At 33.4% G+C, this 27216-nt stretch overlaps 1 protein-coding gene across 1 annotated transcript in view; it reads right to left on the reverse strand.

The window, feature by feature from the left end:
• The window catches only part of LOC129918656 (possible lysine-specific histone demethylase 1), a 532105-nt gene that overhangs the window by 64061 nt on the left and 440828 nt on the right, over window positions 1-27216 (reverse strand). Inside the window, exon 6 of the mRNA XM_055999284.1 lies at window positions 13648-13884. Within this exon, the coding sequence (XP_055855259.1) occupies window positions 13648-13884 (237 nt within the window). The remainder of the gene's footprint in view (window positions 1-13647; window positions 13885-27216) is intronic.

The raw sequence follows: 27216 nt of genomic DNA on the forward strand, positions 1-27216 counted from the left end.
TTATTCTTAAATTAATCTCATCTATCTATAGCGAAAAAAAATCAATTCTCTACAACTTTGCGTTTAGATTTTAGCCAAAATTTCATCTTTCCGTTTTACCCCTGTTTACCCTATTAAATGACAGAATTTTTAAAAATCCTTCACTTGGATTAAGCTTTAGGTTATTATCTTTCAAATAAGCTATAGAAGATTTTTTTTATTTCTAATAGTTTATTTTTAATTTTTAATTGAAATTTTTTACCGCACTGCGAAAGTGCGAGAGTGTAACGTTAGAAAATGGCGTCACTTTTTTGTGGTGGCTGCCATGGTTCATCGATTTATAAGACGTTATCTCGTCAAAAAAAAAAAAAATTAAAATCGTTGTTTTTTTTTTTAATACATAAAACAAATGGTATCCCATTAAGCAAAAATTATTAATCAACACCCAAAAACGAAGGCTCTAAAAATTCATTGATCCGTTTTCAAAATATTAATTTGTAAAAAAACGTTTAAATTTTTTTTTTTTTTTTATTTTTTTCTTTTAATTCCAAAAATAATTGTTTGAATATTTTTTTTTAATTTTAAAATTAAGGTCACTTAATCGGTTTTTTACACACATTTTTGTTTAAATCGGTTAATTGGTTAACGATAAAGTCAGAAATAAAAAAAAAACGGTTCAATGGTTAAAATTATTTTATTTCTACTTCAAAAGTACTATGTTCCTAAGTTGTCAAATTCAATGTCATAACTGATTGTTATATCGAAATAAATTTATTGCAAGTAAAAGGAGATTAGAGTTCTCCGATGGATATGACCTTTTATAACAAAGATATGTCTACTTGAAAAATGTTTACCTAAAGCATTTTTTTAATTTTAATTTTAACCATTCTAAGGCTTTATAAAAAAAATTATTTCGTACAATTTAATATATAAAACATTGAAAAATGGACTTTTTCTTGCACTGAAATTTTGTACCAGAAATTTGACAGGTACATTCTATTTATTGAGTTCTAAATGAAATTAGCAATACTTAAAAACCAAAATTTTAAATAATCCAAGTTGTTTGACATGAGCTAATTACACTGGTCAACAAGGTTTTTGTAACAGAAACCAGGGTATACTTTTCTATAGGCTGAGCTCGAATCGGAAGTCAGAAAAATTCTATCACATCACGTTTTGGAGATGTTCCCGTTAGAAAATCGAAAATGCCGATTTTTACCAGTTTTCAAAGTTTTTTTTTAGCGTTTACTTATTTTTTTTTTAAATTAAATTTGTAACAGTTTCTAAAAGAATTGTGTCAAAATTTGAAAGCGATTGGTACAGAACTTTTCGATATTTGCTATTAAAAGCAAATAAATATGAGATGCCCCAAACACTTTGATTTCAAGTTATGATTTCTCGAGGAAGAAAATAGAATGATATTTAAAAGATTTAAACGGATTTAGAGAGACAAAACTTAATTCTTTTAGAAACTGTTACAAATTCAATTTAAAAAAAAATAAGTAAACGCTAAAAAATAACCCTGAAAACTGGTAAAAATCGGCATTTTCGATTTTCTAACGGGAATATCTCAAAAACGTGATGTGATGGAATTTTTCTGACTTCGGTTTCGAGCTCAGCACACAAAAAACCTATAGAAGAGTATACCCTGGAACAAAAAAGAAGTTAAATTTTGTTTACCAGTGTTATACTTCACTTTGAAATTTAACAATAAACTGAAATTGTTTAATTTTATAATTTGCTACAAAAGAATAACGAAATGTTGTAAATACAGTGCTTTGCAAAAGTATAATCGCTCCATATAAAAATGCTATTTATATAAAACCGAGTATTGCAGCGACACCCTTTTATTTTTTTATTAAAGGAGATCAAAAAACAAGAATATTGAGAAGAACAAAATGTCCCGTTACTTTCTTTTATAATTTTTAGAAACAAAAACAAGTTTTTCTTCCATTGCAAAAGTATAATCGCATTTTTTTTATTTTGAGTATGGCCAACAATTTTTTTGTTACAGAAACCAAGATATACTTTTCTAATAATAAATAAATAGAATAAATCGATACATTTATTTTCCCTTACATACTGGATTTAAGGTTAACATAGAATAAAAGTGGGTAATAAGCAACTGAAGATATCTCGGACAGTAGAAAAGATGTCTGAAAGATTTAAATAGATTTAAGGGTAATATTTCAAAAACGAGATGTGATCGAATAAGTTCGTCTTTGGATTCGAGTTCGGCCACCGAAACCCTTTGAAAAAGCATAGTTTAGTCCCGGCACCAAAAACCATGCATAAGTACTTGTGGTATTTAAAGGGTTCTTAAAAGAGCATTTTAAGGTGTTAACATAGTGCTTAAGGAAATGGTCAAAGAGATAAAAACTCTTTGTAATGGACCAAACAATTTTTGTTTTCCTTTATACAAACTTCATCGACAGCTTCTGCAACGATGCAAAATTGATAAATCACTAAAATACAAAAACAAATCATTTAGTGCTGCACATATTAGACTCCTATATGTTTATAATATAGGTATCTTTTGATTTTCTGAAAAAAAATTTCGGGGGGGGGGGGGGGGGTTAAACACCCAAACCCCCCCCCCTAAATACGGCTATGACTTTTCTTACAACCTCTTATAAGTGACTATAATAAGATAAATGTTAAACTACCTACTTTAAAAAAAAAATCAGTTTTTAATTTCGATCCTTATTCATAGAACAAAGAAGAGCATTATTAAATCTGATAATAAAATGCAGTTTTTATTTAAAAAAATTCATCTATAGCAACCAAAAAATGCAGACAAATAATTATGAATCAATTGAATTCCTTTAAATGGTTAAATGCAATTTCCCAGGAATTCATACAATACACATCGCACTTAAAGAGGACATTCGAATTGCTAAATCACTTTGACTTTGATCATGTTTTATATCTCTCCGAGCTTGTGACTCCTAAAAAACCGATCAATTGTGCCTGTGATGTCCTTCATATATAACTCGCAGAGAGCACACACTTAATATTCATATATTTCAGCCACATCCACACGATTACTCCAAGTTAATTACGCCAATTTGCACAATCACACCATTCTGGTCATTCCACCCATTCTCCACCTTCTGTTTTCGATGGACAACCATCAGGGTCTATCTTCTACGTTGTCCTGAGGTTGGCATCTTCCACACCTTATTGGGGAATATACAGATAGACACACCAGAGTCGAGTCGAATCGTATCTATATCCAAACCAAACACACATCGAATCGCGAGCTATTGATGATGGTGGCTGTGCTGGCTGGCTCTGGCTTACCAAAGCGCCGTAAATCGGAAGTCACCTGTGCAAGCTGTGCAGTAGCCTGTCAAATTCATCTCACTCTCCCATCTGTCCCACAGGGTCGGGTCTTCCTCCTCTCACTCGACTTGATCGTCCTCTATGAGTTGAAGAACTTGCCACTATTGCACCTCTTCTGTGTGTAGATTTGAGAGTGTGGTGCATGTTGCACCATAATGGCATTGAACGAAGACGATATAGGCGCAGCATTGCGCCTATTTGTGGTTAAATCCTTATTTATGGCCAAGTTGGTATTGGTCTCCAAAAGCAACCAAAAAAGTCTATTTTCTTGAGAGCAAGTCGCTCTTTTGTGGCTAAAGGAATCAATCCAAAAGTGGAATTACGTGGAAAATTGTATGCCAGCCAGTGTGAATGTAATTTTTTGTGCTGTTTGGTGTTTCTCTTGGCATTTTCCAAAAGCTGTCCAGTCCTCGGTGTGCATTCGTCTGTCTGTCTACAACGATTTTCACAGATTTTCGCTTCTTCAAAAAAATAAGATTAAAATGAAAAACCATCTTGAAATAGGCTCGAAGTCGTTGGTTGCATCAACTTGAGCAACGAACGAACCTATAAAGGATGCTGGTTATAGGGAAGAGGACAAACGGCCAAACCATCCGAATGAGGATGCATTTTTAATGTGCAGACGGTAATTTCGTGTACAAAGATTTATTGAGATGTGACCCATGCAGGTACCTTGAAGCCTTTCTAGTATGGAATCGATCCTTCTGCACATTCCCCTCTGATGCATCCATTCGAGCAGAATCCAGTTCGACTAAATAACAGCTCATGAGGGTTGTTGCTGTTTTTTTTTCTTCTTTTTTTTGGACATCGTCCATCGTCATCCTGGTCGTCTCGTTGTGTCCCATCGCAATGGCTTCGAAAAAAGAGAGGTGACAATTTATTTAGATTTATGTGAATGGGATTGAAAAGTCCAGGTTTTATTTTTTTTTTTCGTTGTTGTTGTTGTTGGCTGAATGGTGTTTGTAAGAGTGTATAACATTCTCTGTGAAAAGATCTCGACCTTTTGATAGGTTACCAAAGAGTCATTAAAAATATAAAACGTTCGGTGATTAGAAAGTCAGGGGGTTCGTAAATTTGGTCATTGATTCACTTGGTGACAGGCCAACGACGACGATGAGTAGATTGCATGTTGTAGGTATATCCACTCTTCGATAAGGGTGGTAGTACTTTTGATATAAATTTCCAAAGAAATGTATCAATTTATGGGTCTTGAGGTAAGAAGGACATTGGGTCAGTTTGATTAGAAATTGATAATAAATGTGTTTACCCTACTTACCTATATAACGAAGAAATCAATGCGTAGGTTTGTATAGGTATATGGGGTATCTAAGGGAAAGTGTGATTGTTATCATATCTTTTTGGAGATGAGGTTGTGTTTTGTTTATATGGTGAATATAGTGATATAATTCAAAGGGGTTTTTGCTTGGAATTATATGTCCATTAGAGAAGATTCTAAAGGATTCGTGGAAGATCTAAGAATATAGTTAAGTTGGAAAATGAGGCTTTAAATAGTTGAACATGAGTTCGATTTTATCGAGGGAAATCTATATTGGTTTTGTTTTAAGAAATTATGGGGAATTCTATTTTGGTATACCTAAAAGGATATAAATTTTAAGGAATTGACAGTAGAAATTAGAAATTTTGAAGACATTTTCATTGACACATATTGACATAGCACGTGATTGAAGGACCAACAAAACCAGCTCAAAATATTTAAGGTGAAGGGATATTTTTTAATGAAAACAATGGAGCGAAAATGTGGAATAATTTTAAATTTGAAACCGCATTTTGTATTACCTATTGATTTTTTTTCCATTTTGAAGTTTAATATAAGAAAAGACTTTGGAAATGATAAAATGAACAAAATTATTCAAAATAAATTCTTGAAATAAGTTCGAAAAAACAGAAAAAAATAATCACATTTCAGCTTTCGTTGGGCGCCAATTTTTACTCGGGGAACATTGAAGGTTTCCTAATATTAAAAGTACTTACTCGTTATGTTGTTATGTTCTATATCGGGCGTTATTTTAACAATTAAAACTTCTTTTTTAACAATTTCTAACATAATAACTTATTAAAAAGTATTGATCCAAATAAAAAAAAACAATAGGTCGGCAATGAAAATAGAGCTTAAACCAAACACTACTTTTCTAAAGGATTTTTGTGCGCTGAATCTGAATCCAAAGTCAAAATTTCACTGGCACGTCATGTTTTTGAAATACTTGAATATGAACAGGTCAAAAACGCGTTTTTTTGGGTACATTTGACGTCGAATTACATCACCGTTAAGTTATTTTTTTTTTCAAAATTACTTATGGAATCTCAAAACGCCATATTAAATCTCCCACCGGTGTTTATTTTTTTTTTTTAATAATTTTTTTTCTCAAAGATATTGAAAAAATATGATGAATGGTTTTTTGAATTAAATTCCAGTTTGCGTCTTCGGATTTGGACTTAAAAGAGCAACATATTACGGAAAAATAATATTTTTGACTAAACATAAAAAAGAACTTAATTGAAAATTAAAAGTTTATAGCGAAAATAGTGATGAGTGTAGCTTAAAAACTAGACGTGGTAGAAAAAATCTGTAAACAGTTTTGAATTCCACACAATAAAGTCGATTAAAATCACCTAACAAAGTTCTAGCTTATGACTTTTTTTTGTTTTTGCCAAGCAGTGTTATTTCCTACTTTACCGAGTTTGTTTTTGAGTAGGACGTATACTTTTTATCTATGCAATATGTGAATAAAATAAAAATTTACCGTTGGGCGCCATTTTTACCACTTAAAATTTTTTATTTCAAAGGAATCATTCATCTGAGAATAAAATGAGTCTTAAGCATATATTTTGACTTAAATTTTTACATAATCTGATGATATTCCACATTGGGCGCCATTTTTAAGAGTAAAAATTAAAATTATGATTTCCTTATGAGTTTCTGAAATCTTTAAAACACTAAGGCCCATTTGCTCATACGATACTTAAATAATTAAGTGGAACATAAAGCACTAAGTTCCACATAACGGTTTGCACGTAATTCAATCTTCTTCATAAATCCCTCTAAGTTGAAGATAACTTAGGGGGAAGAAATAGTAGAACATAAGCAGTTTATGTTCCACTTAAGTACCTTTTATTTGAGAAATAAGAAGGTCTTACAATAAGCAGAAAATCTCAAATCATTGCCAATAACATGCATTCATAAACATTAACTATCAGCAGATTGATAAATTTACCCAAATTTTTTTTTCAACACTGTACACTGTTTTTCTGTAGTATTTCCAATTTTATTTTGACACACAAACACATTGAAAATACAAATTATCTGTCACATTAATCAATATTATTTGTTGATAAAAACCATATATTTTTGGTCACTTTCAATATTTTCACTTCTTCCCGCCAATATAAAAGCATAAAATTTAAGATTTAGCAAGATTTTTGCATTTTATTAGTTAAAATTTCTCAAAACAAATTCAAAACAAATGACTTTTCTATGGATTTGACATTTTAATTTGAAACTTTCAGATATTTATCGCATGAAAGTTAATCATTGTTAGGTTGGACATAAATACTTTTTAGCAACTTGGAATAAACTAAGTAAAACATAAAAGCTATGTTCGACCTAGCTATGAACTATGATTCAAATTTATGATCCCTATGAGCAAATGGGCCTAAGGATCTTAAAAATTTACGATGAAATAGTAGAGATTCTTGCTTTTTTGTATTCAATAAGCGCGTTTTGCACTTTGTTGGGCGCCAATTAAAAAAAATAACATTATGTAGTTTTCTTTAAAATTTCTTGATTTTTTGTATTATTAGAATTTGGGTCTAAAAAATGATATTTGTAGTTTTGTGTGACGCCATAATTTTTCTTGTAGCTTTAAAACACCAAAAATTAAGAATTGGCTTGAAAGATTTAAGAATAATTCAATTCAGGCGATAGGCGTGGAAGTTTTGTAATGTTGACCAGCAATGAGCCATTTCAAGCATTAAAATCAAAAACCAATGCACTCTATTAAAATTCTCTCCACAGTTCTGCTTTCATCTACTTAAATATCTTTTGAAAATTGTCCACATAACTGAGTGATAACCTACGTTGGGCGCCATTTTTCACAAACAATAATGTTTTTTGGTGGAATGAACGAAAGACATAATAAATATTTTGGCCTTAAAAAATATGCATTTGTATTGTCAATTAGTGATTCACATCGGTTCTATGTTGGGCGCCATTTATTACAACGTACATTTTTTCCTTGCTAACAACTTTTAAAAGAAAAATTGTTCTCAAAAAATGTCCGCAAAAGTGTATCACACGAACTTAAGTTCTTTTAATGATTGTTAACAGAAGAAAAAAAATCAAATTTTCTTCTCCAGCGAAGTTTGCATTTTTAATATTTAAAAAAGAATTAAACTGCCGTGATACTGTGATTCTCTTTCTTTCTAAAAGACTTCCTGACACCTACAAAAAATCCATATGAAAACATGATTTATTTATCTCTAATTCCTGCCCCCTCATTCTTCCAAAATAGAAGTAATAGGTACTTAAATTTGTTACTTCAATCTAAAAAAAAACTCATAAACTTTGATTTCATTTCACCAATAAGTCACTTTTATACGACTTCAAGTAGGTATTATACAAGACATGCATTTTAAACATTTTCTTAAAATGCCCGTTACCCACCACCACCATTACCAAACAAAAAACCTATATACCTATACCACCCAAGTAATATTTTATGTGTTGGCAGCTGATTTACGACATTTAGGCTTATTAAACTTCACCAAGTTGCAGATTTTATGAACCCTTGAGACATTAATATCTTCGAAACTTGAAATACATATATTTTTTTTATTATATAGCGAATATACTTTAGACTTGTTGTCATTTTATTGGCTAATCATAAAATTCCAGAAGTATCGATCTGGATGCAAATTGTTATTGGATTGTGTGTGTGGACTCAAGCTGTGACAATTTTAAATGTCTGAGAACAGAGAGAAATCACCAGGTCAAAAGATTTTAAATCGATTTTGGAATATGAACTAAATATAGCAGAGCCTATACATTAGCTTCGTCGGTATTGCCCATTGCACAGTTGGACATATTGTCTATTTAAAAATGATAAAGTCGAAATAAATTTAAAAAAATAATTTGATATACTTTAATTTATAGATTTTCTTAAATTTCTTGCATTTTCAATGATTTGTTTAAAGTCGATGGAATTTTGTGTCAAGTAATAATTTTTGGAACAACTTTGTCAGAAAATGTGAACTGACCCTTGCCCTATCATAAAAAAGACTCCAATAAAAAATGTAGTGAATCTTTCTATCAAATATGATACATTTTGGTTGAAAACTAGTAAATAAGGAACACTTAAGCACTTAAAAAGGGTTGCCTTTTTTGTTTTAGATATGAAACCTTGTATATCTCAGGTTAAATTTGATGTTTTTGCCTTGAACTTAATATAATTTGATAAATTTTAAGAAAAAACATGTTTTTGTATCTGTTCTGCATCTAGGCAGGGTTGCCGAGTACTTTTAAGGAATGGCGAATTTAAATTTTTATAAATCCTACCAAATTATTGAGGTTTATTTAAGCCTTTTACTCGAAAAAAAAATCAAACATTTTTGTTAAAAAGGTTGTCTCAAGTGTTTTCTTTTTTTAATTGAATAGGGTTACCACATTTAAGATATATTGAAGAATTAGTTTTTTATTGCTAGAACTTTTGTTCGACATGCAAAATATTCTCTTATACAAGAAAACTGCAAAATCATGTGGATTATATTGATCTAACATTTTTTTCTTTAAAGTAGGGTTGCCACGTATAAGTTCCTATGTTATAAGTGACAATATTACGTCACTTTCCATATCAACTCATCTCTTAATTGATACCAATTTTAAACTCTAAATTCATGAACTAAGTAAGGTTTAACTGAAAGGAACAATGAATTTTTTGAGTTCCACAAGGTTGTTCAATAGGACCTACATATATTTTTATAAATTAGTTTATAAGTCTTTTGTTACTGGAACTTTTGTTTGCCATTGAAAAAATTGTCTTATTCAACCAAACTGCAAAATTATGTTAAATGTATTGATCTAACATTTTTTTCTTTAAAGTAGGGTTGCCACGTACAAGTCCCTATGTTATAAGTGACAATATTACATCACTTTCCATATCAACTCATCTCCTAATTGATACCAATTTTAAACTCTAAATTCATTAACTAATTAAGGTTTAACTGAAAGGAACAATGAATGTCTTGAGTTCCACAAGGTTGTTCAATAGGACCTATATTTTTATAAATTAGTTTTTTAGTCTTTTGTTACTGGAACTTTTGTTTGCGATAGAAAAAATTGTCTTATTCAACCAAACTGCAAAATTATGTTAAATGTATTGATCTAACATTTTTTTTCTTTAAAGTAGGGTTGCCACGTACAAGTCCCTATGTTATAAGTGACAATATTACGTTCTTTTCCATATCAACTCATCTCTTAATTGATACCAATTTTAAACTCTAAATTCCTGAACTAGGTAAGGTTTAACTGAAAGGAACAATGAATGTCTTGAGTTCCACAAGGTTGTTCAATAGGACCTATATTTTTATAAATTAGTTTTTTATAAAGTAGGGTTGCCATGTACAAGTTCTCACATTAAAATTGATAACGTGTAATTTTCTGATCTATATATGTAGTTTTCAACTTATCTTTCATTTTATACCGTTTTTACCTTTAAACCTTTAAGCTTAGTAAGGTTCACCTGATAGCAACAATCAATTTCTTGAGTACCACAAGGTTGACCAATAGGACCTATATTCTTAATATCCATGAAAAAATGCTCAAATTAGAAAGAGTTCTATCTTCGTACAGATACTTTGTACACTCTTCTATCTTAAAATTCATTGGATTTCATCTCTTAACGGAAGTGGTCTCATTACCTCATGTTACAACCACACTCAATCTCAAACTGCCCTCAGCAATATTTCATTTAACTTTCTTTCATTAACGCAGATCTCTAACAAACTCATTGATCTTATCCAAAACCTTTTTCTTGTTAACCTATCCCCCAATTCAACTACTCTACACTATTATATTAGCCCCACAGGTTATGTTCATACAAAAACCATTCAGAAAAATGCTTCATAGACCTTTCTCCATTGATCTCATCTAACTCAACTTATGTGCTTGGTACATCTAACAAATCACTAACCACCCACTTTGCAAACACTTGTATGCATTTATGCTCAAATTCGCATTCGCCGCGCTTGCGAACGATGGACGGACGCGCAAAATTTATGAACCCAACGCCTCTGCGTTTCAACCCCATCTCAACCAACCCGAAGGGGGGACATATAACACATGAGACGCCCGCCCTCCTCACGGAAACTGATGGCAAACATCTAACACCGAAGTCGCGCAACAAAACAAACTTGAGAAATCACCGCCACTTTAAAGTCATGAATTCCAAATTCAATTCGTTGCTGGTGCTCCTCCGCATCTGGCCGCTAAGCCAGAGTACCGCGAGAGACACACGTCCTAAATCTCCACCAGCAAGTACGTGTGAAATTAGGACCGGCGGGATTAATTGGCTCAGCACTTGCATCATCATCATCATCATCATCACCGTGATCGTCGTCGGCGAAGCGGTGACTGCGACTGCGATCGCCACGTCCATCGCGTCCGTCGAGCATATGTAGGAAGGCATTGGCGCGCAAAAAAGGAGTTGTAAGCCTTCGACGGCAGAAAAATGAAACAAACAAAAAATCGGTATCAGGTTTCAGGTGTCTCTCTAAGGTTGTGTCCCCTCAATCAATAAGTCCTCCAAACTGCAAACAAACGCGAAGCCCGAACCGAACTCGGATTTGAATAAAGCGGAGATAAATTCTTTTGGATTTGATGTCCTCCTCGAGCTGTACGTCCATCGTCGTTCGGTGTCGTCTATTGGGGGCCTAATGTCACGCTTCTATGCGGGGCAATCCATATTCCGGGACATGAGATCGTAGACCTTCTGGCGATCCCCACACGGATTCATTGCGTTTTTTATTTTCTAATTTATTTGCCATTCCATTGATGATGGTAGAGAGTGGAGAGTGTGGAAGGAGGTGGAACCGAATGTGTGTGGATCGTGTGGATCATAGTTGATCGGTTGATCGCATTAAACAAACTCCCCGCAGGTTTTATTAGGTGTTTGTGTTTTGATCAATGAGTCTCATAAGAAATTGCATTTTGCAAAAGCCCCTCGAGTCTCACACTTTGTATCGAGTCGTCGTGGTCGTTTGTGCTGGTTCGTCTCAAGTTACGTGACTTTGGCATGAAAAGTCTATGATTCGATGGTAGGTAGGTGGTAGATGGCAATGGCTTGACATCTCCACCAAAAACATATTTGCTCTTGTGACTGATCTAAGAGCCAATTGCGGAGGCAGGCTAGATACAATTTTTTTTTGTGTTTGTGTTTTTTTCGCAAAATTTTTCGTGATCGTTATAACTGCGAGACTGTGTTTTTTTTTTTTATATGTTCTCTTGAAGAATGCCAAAATGTCACTTTGTGTGTATACGGAATTCTTGTCTCTGTTCACAAACATGTCAGAAAAAACAAGCACGAGCAAGCGTGCAACTCGATCAGTTTACAATCTGTTACGAGCTTTCAATAAGAGGTTGGTTGATGTTTTGAGATTTTTAGACTTGGGAGTATCTAATGTCGTGTGACTCATTCCCTGAGGCTAGCACAGGCTTATTCATGGGGTGCACTTGTGACGTGATCCATAAAAAAAATTGTTTGTTAACGATCACTCAGTGGGCGATCAGTTTTAATGATTCAAGGAATTTTTTTTTAGTATATATTCGTGTATTTGGGTTTTGCCTATGAAATTCCCATAGAAATCAAAAACATGATAAAGACATGAATGATTTTTTAATGGCTTTTGGTGAACTTTTTAATACGAAAATAAACGAAATTTATTTGTAGGTTAGAGTGATTAAAATAGTTAAGGTTTGGGGAAGTTAAGTTTTCACAGAAAAAGTCTAAGAAAACGATTGCTTCTTAGGTGTTTTTATAGTGAATCTATAGTGCTTCTATAGTGCTTCTATAGTGCTTCTATATTGCTTCTATAGCGCTTCATAGTCATTTTATAGTGTTTCTATAGTGATTGTATAGTGCTTTCATAGTGATTTTATAGTGCTTCTTTAGAGCTTCTATAGTGATTCTATAATGCTTCTATATTGTTTCTTTAGTGCTTCTTCCCCATTGTTATTTAGGGTGTGTTTCTATTTTTTTTTAATAGCTTCTATAATGCTTCTTTAGCGATTCTATAGTGTTTTTATAGTGATTGAATCGTGCTTCTATAGTGTTTCTTAAGAACTTCCATCAGAAAGGTGTACCCTTGGAAATATTAAGACACAAAATAAGCAGGATTTGGAGGTGCAGGTTTTGCTGTAAAGTTTCTGATGAACTCTCTTATAAACTTTGATTCTCGTGTTAACTTAACTCGTTATTTTTATCAGGGTTGCCGAGTGTTTGTTTCTATTTAAGAGATTACACATAACACTTTTTAGATAGAAAACCGTCTCAGATAATAGATATGAAATATTTTAACCTTGAAATTAAATTTTTTGGTCGAAGAAGGAGGATTTTATGTGCTTTTTGCCGAGTCTTACTCATATTTTTTAAGATAACACTGAAAATTTTGAAGATAGAAAAGAGTTTCAGCTAAAATTAAACGACAGATTTAGCCTTGTACTTAATCAATTATGATATTTTGGAAGAAAAAAAAAAGTTTTTTTGGAGGTCTTCACCATTTAAACAGGGTTGCCGAGTACTTTTTTTTTTCTTTTTTAGAGATAGCAATCAATATTTTTTATATAAAAGGTCTATTATAGCCTTTTACTCGATAAACTTTTTTACTTTTTTGTGTAAGAGATTGTTACAATCGGGATAGGGTTACCATAGGTACTTGTAAATATGTAGGTATAAATTTTTTTAATATTTTAATAATTTTGTTTTCATAACTTGAGATTTCGTTTGGCGTTGAAAACATTATCTTATTCAAAGAAATTGCAGAATTATAAGGAATATAGGGATTTAACAGTTTTTTAATTCAAAGTAGGGTTGTCACATAGATATTCCTATCTTAAAAGTGACAACGTTTTTTACTGTCTATTTGAGTATCAATTTAGCTTTCATTATATAGAAAATTTAACCTCCAAACTTATGAGCTAAGTAAAGTGCTCATTGAAACGATGAATTTCTTAAGTTCCACAAGGTTGCCCAATAGGACCTACATTTTTTTAATTTATTTAAAATTCATATTTTCATCAAGAAAAAAACTTACCTCTACTTGCAGTAGTGCTTCCCACATGCCCAAATAAATTTGAATTTGGATCCCAGAAGATTCTATCGAAGCATAAAACAACTTTATTCAAGTTGCCAAATCCTAAACGCTGAATAGCAGCCTGTTTCCATTCGGGCAGTGGTGGATCAAATTTAACAGTATTTGCTTGGTTAGTCGATAGCGGTGATGTAGCCACCTTCAAAACGCCCAATGTGAGCGTGCATAGAACAAGATCAGCTGCAAATATACAAAAACAAAAAAAAGAATGAAAAAGAAGAAAAAATTATAATAAATGAGATCGTTGAAGGATTAATTATTACAACGAATATAATGTTTGGATGCAGTCAAAGATGCACTCCACCCCGGGAGCAATGCCTAGCATCATGGCGCAAAGAGCGCAGAGGAACGAAAACGACGCATGGTTTGGCTTTTTATTTATATCCTTGTAAGTTGGGCAAAATTAAGCTATAATTCAATTTAAACGGAGGAAACAACATGCCATGCTACCTTGTAGGTTATGTTTTTTTTTTGTATGCCGACTCTTCTTGGATGATGCTTGCTTTTTAACATGCGGGTGCCAGGGTGTTACAGTATAGAAGGAAGGAAACCTACTCTGGTGTTGTTTTCTGTGATGATGATGGGCTTCATTGCTCCATTCTTCCTTCCATCTTGATCCCGGAAAGCAAAATGAATGTTAAGTTGGAGTAGAACAAGTCGCACTCTCTCTCTGGCTGGGCTGGAGAAGAATGATGAGTGTATGCGTGTGCTTGAAAGGAAGACATATGGATCAGGATCAGGAGCAACACTGACAGATGCGATGGGAGGGTATATGAAAGACGCTTTTGCCAGTGTGCTTGCCTTTGCAACATACAATTCTGTGTGTGTTTTATAATGAATAGCATCATCCAGGATGCAGGAACCACTCATCGCATGAAAGATATGACTCTTGCATTCTCGATTAATGACTTTGCCACGCAGTTAAAACATAAAATGCACAAAAACACCACAACGGAGAAATGAGGCGGTATTTTGTGTGCAGTGTGCAGGGTTGTTGCTTTTTTGTTTTGTATTCAATATTTTTTTCAATGTTGTTGTTGTGTTGATAGATAAATGGTCTTTTTAATGGAAATTAGCTTTAGCCAAGGGTGCGTCAGAAAGTCATCAATGAAATTTTGTATTTTGTTTGGTTTTATGAAATTGGGAATGGAATGAAAATATGAAAATTTTGTTTTTTTTTTTTCTTTGGATTGAAAGTCAATGAAAGCAGAATTATAAGGAGGCGTGCAGAGGGCTCAAATTTTATTTCGACAGATTGTGTATTTAAGAACAAATAGAATGATTGATGATCTGAAAAATTATGTATTTTGTTTTTATGTTTTGAAAAGTATTTAAAATTATAAAAAAGGGTACATATAAAGACATTGGCACATATTTTCTATAGTTATTGAACATTTCAAGGTTCAAGGCGGAGATTTGTACAAAATTCAAAGGTCCAAAAAAATGCATTTGCACAAAAATTTAAATTTTCTTCCGTATAAACTAGGTAAATATTACGGAAGGCGCTTTGAAAAAAATCCATGAACATTTTTGCACAAATCAAATAAATGTATGGACCTTTGGGTCTTAATAATCGGACCCTAAGTTCCTTATTTTCGAACTTATTTTCCCAAAAATGAGAACTGCTTAATGGTATCAAAAGAATGAATTGATTTAATAAGGAAAATAAAAACTGTTTAAGACCTTAAAAGTTTTGAAATTTTGTAAAGTGGATTTAAGACTCTCAACCGTTTCCAGATTTCATACAAAACAGAATCAGTTCGTGTGAATAAAGAATATACTAGGATTACCTATGCTTGTTTACTACTTAAAGGTCTTGAAACTGGAGGTCTTTATGTACACCGAGGAAAAAAAACAATTTAAAATCAACGAAAACCACGTTGATTCAACTATTTTTTGAGATGATTTTGAGTTGAAGACGAAAATTTTAAAATCAAAATAGAACATCGGTAGTTTAAAGTGATTTGCAGTTTAAAAACATCTAAACAAGAACTCTTGGGTCAACTAGGTGAATGCTTTACCAACGTTCTATCTCACTATTGGAAAAAAGGGTGATAAAATGCAACAAACGCTGAAATCCGCAAGAAATAAAAAAAAAACTTACCTACTTTGTTTAAAAAAAATTAAAAATACGGCAAAAAAATTCAAAATACGGTAAAATTCATTTCAGACCTTACGAGTTTTGAATTTCTAAAATGTGAGATACGACGATTTAACAAACTTATTGAACAAAATAACCTTGTAAGGGGCTTCAAGTGACTAAAAAAAGTTTGTCATACTTTTTTTTCAATCGGTTAAGGTTTAAGAATTGGGGGTCTTAACTTACAATTATAATAAAACCTTAATTTTATGTCCTTGCCACATGAGAAAGACTTAAATATGATACAGAATAAACCCCAATAAAAATATGTACTAAACCATTTGAGACCTCTTCAAGTTTTGAATTTCTTAGATGTACAAATAGGACCTCTGGAAATCAACAATCGTTTTGAACAAATATAAAACAAAAACAGATAACTCGCTTTGGACAGTAAAAAATGAATGAGGTGAAAGGTTTTGACTTTGAGTATTGGGGTCATAGCACTTACTTAATGTTTTTTGAGACCTTATGTGCTCAATTTTTTTTTTAAAAGGTGCCCCGGTGTTTTGATAGTTGAGTGACTAAAAATTTATAAAAAAATTGATAAAATAAAACAAAAACCTGTTGAGACCTTATAAAAATTTAAATTAAGAAAAGTTAAGCATGGGCGTTTCAACCTGAGGGACATGATAAGCTATTGAAAACGTTAATATTCAACAAAGAAACTGCAACAAAAAAACAAATTCATTGCAGACATTCTGAATATCAAACTGACTTTCAAACCCAAAGAAAGTTGGTGTGACTTTTATATCTTAACTATTATCCCGAATCAAAAGTAGTGTGCGGAATGTGAAAACCTATTAAGTCCAACGCCCATCTCATTTTCTCAGCTTTCCTTTTCATATACAAAAAAACGTAAGCCACCACCTGTTTTGTAGATTTGATGAGATTATCCTCTGGACTAAATCCCACAAGAAAAATCGCGTAGACAAAATGTCACCTGAATTCATTCGACATACAATCTCAGGGAATACTCTGGACTGCGGTATAGCTATTATATAGAACCAACTAAGCCATTTGATGTCAGCTAATGAACTGAACGATAAGCCAGAGATCGTTACCACTGATAAGAATTGCTACAGCAGCAGCAGAAGTATATTGGAAAAATACCCGCAGGTTGTCTATTTTCTACCTCTCTCACTCCTTTTGCCCCGATCTAAAGTCAAAGGAGAGAAAAAATCGTAAGAACTCTAGGTGGTCACTGATGGTCGATGGTCAGTATGGAGCATCAGTACCAAACAATCATAGACAAGTCGTCGTGTTGCATCGTTCCAAATAAAAATGTAAATTTGTCGGGTATTCATTCTTCTTCTTCGTCGTTCAGGGTATAGTCGGAATGTCTCTTAACGACTTTTCTAGGTCATGACAGACCCAATGGAGTCTCTCTCTCTCACTCCCTGGCCATATACTGAAAATGTGGCATTTCCATTCAGGTAAATGTTTGTTTGACACACAATGGGCCGCGCGCCGTTGACCCCGAAAAAGGGACGGACGGAATGGACGCACCACGACGATCACGATGACATTTATATGCTCCGAAAGGGAATAAGTGGACCATAAATTAGTTGCCATTGCCCATTGAGGATGACATCTGACAACATAGTCAATGCAAGTTGACTTTTCTTTCTCTCTCTCTCTCTTGCGTACTTTGTGTCTTCTTGTCATTTAATGTTTGCTCTCCCACTGTCATTTCTTATCCATAATTTGGATATTTTATAGCCTTTATTGCTTGAAAAGGGAGAGAGAGGGGGAATAAAATGATATTAAAAGGGTTGTGTGTAGTATTCCTCGAATGCAAGTTCTTTATCTCAAATAATGGGCTCTCTTGCTGAGCGCTCTCCATCTGTCAAATGGCAGTTTCTCAGGTGAGATGACAGTCATTCGCGCTTGCGCGTTCAGTGAATTAGAAAATGTTGTTTAACTCTCGAAAGGGGCAAGAGGTGTAAAAAAGGCTTTATTACAATGTTTATGTTTTCTTTTATAAAAAAAAGGAAACTCAAATTCTTTGTTGTAGTTGTTGAAGGTTTTTTTTATAACAAAAAAAAAAATGAAAATAAACTGTGTTTGCGACCATTGTTGGGTTGACATTTGGGGAAATAACGATTTTTATTTTATTTTTTTTTTTAAGTTCAAACTTTATTTGTTCATCTGGCAGAAAAAAAAGGGTATATTTATGGGATTTTATTTTTTCTCTTCGTCTTTTCATCTTTAATTCCTTTTTTTTTTTTTATTTTTGTTGAGTAAAATTTATGGAATTGAATTGTGTGCTTTGGGTCATTGAATTCGGTTTTTTGTTGTTTTGTTGCAATCAATGGGCTGGGGGAGACAAACGCCACATATTTCTCTAAAAGAGAGGACAATTGTCAACAGAGCGGAGTGAATTGTTTGTTGAAGTTTTTAATAGGCAAATGCATTGTTAGGCAATGAGATAACAAAAAAAGGACCCTATAGGAATTGGTTTTCAATTTGTAGCATGGGGAGATTTGTGAGACAGATTTGATTAAGTTCTTGATGTAAATTATTTCCAAAAATTTAAATGAAAAATCTTTTGTTTGGTAAATATTCTTGGGGTGTTTGCTTGCGGTCAGTGTTTGAGATTTATTGGAAAAACTACGAAAAACATCGCATTTGAGGAATGTTGATATCAAATGTTGAAAAAATTAAATCTCGCAGAACTTGAACTGGTCAAATGACAGTAATAATATCGCATTTTTTTTTTTTTTATCATTTGCAAAACAATTTAGGACCTTAAGGTTTGTCTTACTTCGATATCAGTTTCTCCAGAAATTTCAAGAAAATGTTCTCAAAACCTCTATCAAATTCATAATTTAAAAACGATTATCTACTTTAGGACCCCAAAAAAAGTTTTGTGAATCGAATTCTTTATCTATAAAATACTAGACTGCTAGAAAGCACAAGTAAATGTTAAGGTAGCATAAAAAGTTGTGTTTATAGAAAAATCAGAGGTCCGAACAAGCCGTGAAGTCAAGGAGAACAGAGAAAACAATTTTTTTTCAGGTAGAGGTAGCATGAAAAATGAGAAAGCAAAAAGTGAAAAGGCAATGATATTTTTACTTTTGGGGGCTTGAGTCGTGTCTGATTGGGTATTGTTAAGTGAATTAAACCTGAGTTAGGCCACGAGCCTAAGTTTTAACTTTTAACCACCTCCAGAGCTGACAAAATTTTTTTTAAACAAATAATATGCTTTAGACGACTCAGAAAACTACAATATTATGGCAGAAGGGTCCTAATTTTTTCATTTTTTTTAAGTAGATTCCCATATTCTATAGCTAAGGAAGGGATTGATACAGAATTTACCAAAACTCTGTTTGAGACCTTATGAGGTTTTGAATTATTTGAACTCCTAAAAATGGGACCTCCACTTGGAACAAGATTTTGGTACAAAACAAACACTTTTTGAGGACCTTAAAAAAAGATTATGTGAGCCTTAAAGAAAGGTCTAGCACCTCGGGAACTTATTTCCAATTTTTTTTTTAAAGATTTGGGACCTCTTCTGGATATGATTTATCAAAAAATCTTGATCATATTCACGTATCTAATTGGATTTGTATCTCAAAATTTAAAAAAAAAAATATAATAAAAACCTTTGAAAGTAAAAAGCTCGATATTCAATAAATTTCATAGCCCAAAACAAAAAACACTTCATCGCCTTTGTTCTTTTAAAAGGACCTTTATTCTTTTTTTATTTTTATGAAAATCCACTCACAAACAACAACAACATACAAAACCACAGAAAAAAAAAATATCTTCCAATAAATCAACGACATGAAAAAGAATGAACTTCAAGCTTTATTACCCTCCATAAGTTTGTGGGCGTTTAAGCTGACGATTTATTTGTCTCATAGAAAAAAAAAAAAAAAATATTTTGTGCAAAAATCTAAGCTCACAGTCACATACAAACATTTATATTTATTTAGATTTATATATTACTTTCGGATGTTGTTGATGCCTATTGAATGGTATTCCAAAGTAAAATGACATTTCGCATTCCGCGTCCATTCGCATAATTTTGATCTTAAATAATTGAAAGCAAAAGCAAACACACAAAAAAAAAAAAATGGAATAAAAAACGCATCTAGCAAACGTTTACATAGTAAACAAAATAAAAATGGACAGACAAAAAAAAAAACTTCCTTTTTCAGTAATTGCTATGGAAAACTAATCGCACAAAATTGCTCTAGATTGGAGGCAAATGCCAATAACGAGAGGCATACAAACAATCAAATGATGCAAAAGACAACTACTAAGGAAATCATCTCCTGTCGTGAACATGAACGGATTAGTTTGAAAATAGCCATCATAGCTGTTGGGCGCCAGTTGATAAAAGAATTTCGTTGAAGGTAGAGCAAAAAGTCAACATTTTAAATTTAACACGAAATAAATGCCGTATCCCTGGCTTAAGACCTTTCATCGGGAAGACCTGCGGGTCTGAGTATACACCTACAATTATGTTTATTGGGATCTTTAAGCCAATTTTCTTAGAAAGTTATGTCTAGGTACATGAAGCAAGCATAAGTAATTGATTTGAGAGGTACCTATGCATTAAAAAAAAAAAAACACGAAAAAACTCTACTTGAGACCTTATAAAATTTTGAAATTTGAAAAGGTTGATTTAAGACCCTCGACTGTTTTCAGACTTTTTACTTTCTTTCTTTCAGATTCGCTGGTGCGGATATAGACAATAACTATGATTTGCTTATGTTTGTTCACTGGTGGGAGGACATGGACCTTGGGGTCTGAAGTTATACTTAGATGAGGTCTTATACTTAACACATTAAAGAAACTTATGTTCAGGTTCTTCGATAAATTTGCAAAAAAAAAAAAAATTATACAAAATTACGACAAACAGTAATTTGAGACCTTAGGGGTTTTGAAATGCTAAATTGTAGACATAGGAATTTTTAACATTTTTAACAAATTTATTACACAAGAGGGTATAATTCGTATCGTCCTTTGTACAATGAGTTTTATGTTTTTTTTCTATCGATTTAAAGTCTGGAACCTAGAGGTCTGAATTTACATTACATGTAGATGGGACCTTGTATTCAACATTTTTTTGATGAATTAATACCCTGGTATGTGGACATTGATTTAGAAGTTACACCAATGAAAATAGAAAAAAAATTCTATCTAAGACCTTTTACAGTTCTATACTTTAGGATCCTCAACTCTAGAGTGTAGGAAAACTGTTGGTTTCAGAAAATTATAAGTGCCTTATGGCATAGGGGTGATAATTGTTAATTTATGTTACACGGGGCCTTATTTTCTCATGTGATAATATCGTAAAAATACTCGAAATTTATATACAAGAAGATAAAACAAGATCAAAAAGCTGTTTGAGACCTTATAAGTTTTTTAAGTACTAAAAATTTATTATAGGACCACAAATCTCACTGTGCAAGAAGATTGGTGACAGAACACAAAACACATTTTCCGCGAGTTTAAAACAAGCTTATGTGGATCCTTCGTCTAGGACCTTACTTTTTTTTTACTTGGGACCTCTGCGAGTTTTTTATTTATCACAAAATTTTAATCATTTGAGTTTGTTTTTAAATATATAAATCTTTTGTAAATTGTTAAGACCCTAACTCCTATTTTCGATAGCCACTCCCTTCTTACAAAGTGCGACCCTGAACCTTTTACCTATGGGTAGCCCATCAGGCCATCAACGACATCGACATGGATGTCGGAGAACGCATAATATCAACAGCAATGATCTTGTCCGAAGTGATTGAAGATTCCTATCTGTGATTTATTTAAAACCTTGGGTCTGATGGTTAAACGGAAAAAAAACGGCGCAGGAAAAACAACATCCACATAGTAGGTTTCGCCTGTTCGAGAGGCCCAGACAGTCGGAACAGACAGACAGTAGCAGTAGTAGCAGTAAACAGAGTGCGAATATCCGCCATATAATACATCGCGATTCGAATGCTTAAAAGCCATTCATCCATTTCGGCTGGCTTGGCTGGCTGGATTGGGCCGTGAGATGTGATGGGAGAGTTTGTCCGCCGTCGTCGTTGTGTATATAGCTTTTTTCCTTTTGGCCAAGTTATTGAGGAAGTAATTGGGGTTAGGTTTTGTGTTCTTGTTACCTGTTGTTAGTCCCGTCGTGCACTGCTGCCATAGGGATACAAGCCGATGTGAAGTTTGTGTTGTGTGATTCGACTGTGGGGCCGTTTTTTTTGTTGTGAACCAAAATGGTGGCTTTTAGTTTAGCTCTGAGAGGTATTTCGCTTGCTTCAGGATGATGATGATGACTACGCCAACTACTACGACGAAAACGACGACGATGAAGACTAATCTGCATATAAATGTGCGATTAAGTGAATCAACGGATTGGATGGACGGCAAGCCAAATGGTCTGGAATTTGAGACTCTGTTTCAACCCAGCACACTCTTCAATCTACTAGTTACCTATACTCTCTCGCACTCTCTCGGGGGCAGTTTGGGGGTAATTTATCAATCTGTCGGGGATGATTAGCGATGCCAGTGTGTGTTGACATTTAAAATTGAAATTTATTTGTAAAGCGATTTGTTTTTTCAACAACTGGCTTTAGCTTGATGCTGGCTTTTGCTCTGTGAAATATCTGTGGAACTGCGCTTGTTGCTTCTGACAATGATGATGGTTTTGTGATGAGTTTTTTTTTTTTTTTTATTTTAAACCGATTTTTTATTTGTTGTTGCTGCTTTGTATTGCATTTAAAATAGCTCATCAGTTGAATTACGTGCGCTCTCATTTTATGTGTCATGTTTTTTTTTTTTTCTTTTGTTGCTCTGAATTTTAACGGAAGGACAGTTGATAATTTGTCTTTATTTATGAGGAATTTAAGTCAATATTTATTTTATTTTTTATTTAAGCATTTTTTTGAATTTTACTGTTCGAATAGCTGGGAAATTTTTTTTTTCGCATGTTTAAATTGAAATAACTCAAAAACGTTAACATTTACCTAAAAACGGGCAACGGATTTGAAATGAGCTATCAAAACTACATCTAACTATAATAATACCAAATATGTGCAAATTCGTTTTCATTCAAATTTTGGGAAATTCCTATTTTTTGTATTACCAAAATATACACAAGCTTAAAAATGATGTATTTTTTGTTTTATATTTAAAATACAACAAATTTAAACTCGGGTTTCTTTTCATATTAAAACAAAATGTTTTGGTAATAAAAAAAATAGGAATTTCCCAAAATTTGTATGAAAGCGAATTTTTACACTTGTGATATTATCATGGTTTGATAGAATTTTGAAAGTTTGTTTAATACCCGTTGACCATTTTTAGCTAGAAGGTAACGTTATTGAGTTATTACAATACAAACATATTAAATTTTTTTTTTATCTGCATAGAGCTGTTATTGGGCTTGTGTAAACAGCTTCTAAAAGACATTCTTAAGACATTGAAATCAGACTAACATTTTTATTATCTTTGTTCTTTTATTTTTTCTTCAGTCTTACAAACCTTCAGTTTTAACAAAATTTCATAACTTAAAATTCCACAATTTCCAATGACCATTCAAATTGTCACTATAAAGTGCAATGTAAACTTCAAAAACTATTTACAACGGATGAATATTATACCTTTCAACTTAAAAAACCACATCACAACGAAATATAACGCTACTCAACCGCTTAACCCTGTCATTTTTTTTAAAAGACCCATCACTTATAGCAGCACATCTTCTGTACTTACCTGGAAAACAAGCCACTCGCTTTTGTATAAATATAATATAGCCATTGGCTTGTCTCCTCCTAATCCTCCTATCAAACATCAAAAGTTGGCTCACTTGTCAGCCAGCAGAAATGCACCTCTGCCAGAGATTCCACTTAACTTCACTCACACACACACTAACTGTCACATTTGACAGATAGACAAAAACTTATTTTTGCTCTATCCTCTGCTTGGCTTTTCATTTCCATCTGTCAATCTCTTCACCCACATGTTTGTAATTCTATAAAGCTGGCAGAAATTTTAATATCCTCCTTTTTTTTTGTTGGGTTTACATTTTGCAGTAAAAAAATAAAAAAAATAAAGAAGAAAACAGGAAACAAGAATAATGTATAAACTGCGCTGCGCATGCGCGTGTACACTTTATAACTTTATGGGAAGTTTTGTGGACTCTTGTCTCGAGGACAATAGCTTAATATATAGCAGCCAGCCACTACAAGATGCGATTCTTGGGTTGCTCCTATAAATGGGCTTTTTCGGGCCACAAAACAGGCAAATGGAATGCCATTTAAGTTTAACGCTGCTCCTATAACGTCTTATAGAAGCATAACAACAAAAAATGCAAAATGGGCCCCCAAAGGCACAGTGATGCAGTTTTTAAAGTGGATTTATAGCCCTCGTTACGGTGCACACGGTTAACTGAAAAGTGTAACGAAACTGCACCGTATTGTGTATGTCCCCAGAAACGGACTTTTAATTCATTTATATTCCCGCAAAATCAGAGGCGGAAGGTATAGACTTTTGCAAGGTACACATATTATATATACAACAAAATCTGCTGTGTGTGACTTTAAGGGAAGCCGGCGCGACTCACATCGTTAGAGTTGGAGCCTCGAGGGTCCGTCCACCACAGAGTCATAAGAAGATTGTCTCGTGTAGCTATGGTGTCCATCCGGCAGGCAATTTAGAATCTCTCTTCCTTTTGCCTATGGACTCTCTCTCTCTCTCCTACTCATATATTGCGCTTGAGAAGCAAATGAACTTGTAACATGGGATTTCATTAGAACGTTACGAGTTGAATGTACGTACACTTACCAATATGGTAGATAAATGGATATATGGGAATTTTGCAAGTAACCTAAGATGTACGCTGGCTAGATGCAGTCACTAATGAAGTGCGTCGCCTGTTCATTAAAAAAAAAAAGAAGAAAAAAAAAACTCTCCACCGAAATGTGGGCGGCTTGGTGACCCATGAATCATGAGCTAACAACCACAGTCTCCACTTTTACATCTCACGAAAAGAACCTAAAGAAATTAATTATCCCATCAAGACTTCGTTCGAGTCGAATCTATAAGCGGAATATCTACGTCTTAATCGGCTTTCGATATAGACCAACAATCAATCATCATTTAGGAAAGCCCAATGGCTCTTTGGTCGAACGGAAATACTCTTTCCATTCTCGAGTCTATGACTGACATTAACTCTGGCTCGGCTAATGACATCTGTCAAATTCAATTAGGGATCAATGCGCGTTGTAATCGATAAGTTGACGCGACCAATGTTTGACCATCCGTGTAGATATATTCCCTCTCTTCCCCCAATTCTCTCTCTCTCTCTCTCTGATGATGCCATCCAGTGGCAAATGTGTGTACTGCTGAGGGAATATATATCTAATCTCCATTTCATTATGAGAGGCGGCGGCGCTGTCATCGCCTAAGGCTTTGGGGTGCTACCACAAGGAGTGCATTGGCATTGTTTATTGGCCTGCGGCTAGAGAGTGCTGTGTGCCAAGGAGATTAAGGTTCCTGCTGCACGTATGATGGTCTGGTAATCACCACTCATTCATCCTTACAACACCTCGTCGTTGGCAAGTTGGCAACCATCGTCATCGTCATCATCATCGCCGGAGAGTAGGTGCCTATGTGCTTCTAAATAGTTCAAGCCCCCTCCTTTCTCAGCTCTCACATGATTCTACTGGATCTAACGTGTGAAAAGTCATTACAGTAAAGCATTTCTGCGGGCAGAATAATTATTTTATAGGACGCTCCACGCCGGCGGATTATGGGAAGAATATATTCCCAGTGCTCCAGCTTGCTTTTTCGGTTTACTCTCTTGTTTGTTGGAGAGTTAGTCGGGTCTTTGTCGTCGAAGTTGTTGTGGTTGCCGCCATAGACGACGATGACGACGGACGCGACTCGACTACTGCACATTTTGGTCTAGTGGTCGTGTTATCAGTTAATTAATTACGCGATAAACCATGATGGAGTGCATAAATTTGTTCGGTGCATGTGTGTCTTTGTTCTGGGTTCGACTCCAGAGTTTGGCCAAAGTCAACATGAAGTAAAGTGGCGGTGGCTATGGCTTATTTTTAGTGGTTTACTTTTTAGAGTTTGTCTTATGGAACCCGGTCATGCTATGGTGGATGACAAATTAAGGTTTTTTTGTGTCGTCGTGTTGTCTATATAGAGGAAAAGTGCACCAACATGGACATGAATGAGTTTTATTGAACTTAAAGAGGGTTGGAGACTTCGTCTGACACCTGGAATCAGTTTTAATGGTTTTTACAGCCCTTTTGTACCTATCTGGTGTTTATATAGTTAAAAAGTAGTGAAGGAACATTCAATTAAAAAGGTGAATATTGTTTCCCTTAAAATGATAATGGCTTAATGTGCAACTTTATAGAAGAGAGTTAGAGAGTGTGTCTTTATCTGTTTGACAGGAAACATTAAGATATGAAAAGTCTGGAAGGTTTATTAGATCATTTGTTCGTAATATGCTTTAACAATGGTAATTTTATTCAATTAGCACGTAAATAGATATGGTTTAAAGGGTTGCTGGTGTTGGAGGAAAAAAACGCAGGTGTCGGAAGTTTTTTTTATATAAGCAAGGAAATACTTTGGTTTCTGGTTTTTTAATGGAGATAATATAACTTTTTGGAATTTTGATTAACTTCAAATTGAATTTGAACCAACTCTCATTCAAAAGGAAAGAAAATATGGGCAACAACGATAATGGTATTTCCGAAAGTTAGAAAGTTAAAAAGAGACGCATTTGATATGGAAAAGGTTTCGACAGCTTCACCAAAAGCGACTATTTCGAACTACCTATTTGTAAAAAAAAAGTTTTTATTTTTAAATAAAAGCAGTTAGAACAGATATGTTGTTCAAATTATATACAAGCAGAACATTTTCAATCAAATTAACTGTTTAAATATTTCATGCGAAAAACTTATACTTGCCCGCTTTTAAAACAAAAAAAAGATTGTGTTTTTACGTTTTTGAGTTCTGACTTTCTAGGAAGTGACGTGATCGGTTTCCATGAAAATTTTTGTACAAAAGAGTTTTACTAATCTTAATATCAAAAATAAAAAAAAAAAACCATCATTTTTGGATTTATAAAAAAAAATGAAAAAAATTGTAAACAAATTTTACAATATTTTAAAATTGTTTTTAAAATGATAAATTAAAACTTAAAAATGCTTGAAGATTCATGGACTCAATTTTTTTTTTTCAAAAAAGTTGTTTAAATTGACTTAATAACTCATAGGTTCATAATATACCTATAGTACAGGTAAAATAGTACATAAAATCAAGAAATAAAAAAAAAATTGTTACACTCATGAAACTTGGAAAAAAGTTTGCTTTTGGGATAAGAACCAAGTACAAAAAAAGTCTATAAA

Source organism: Episyrphus balteatus, chromosome 4 (genome assembly GCF_945859705.1).
Source record: "Episyrphus balteatus chromosome 4, idEpiBalt1.1, whole genome shotgun sequence".
NCBI classification, from domain to species: domain Eukaryota; kingdom Metazoa; phylum Arthropoda; class Insecta; order Diptera; family Syrphidae; genus Episyrphus; species Episyrphus balteatus.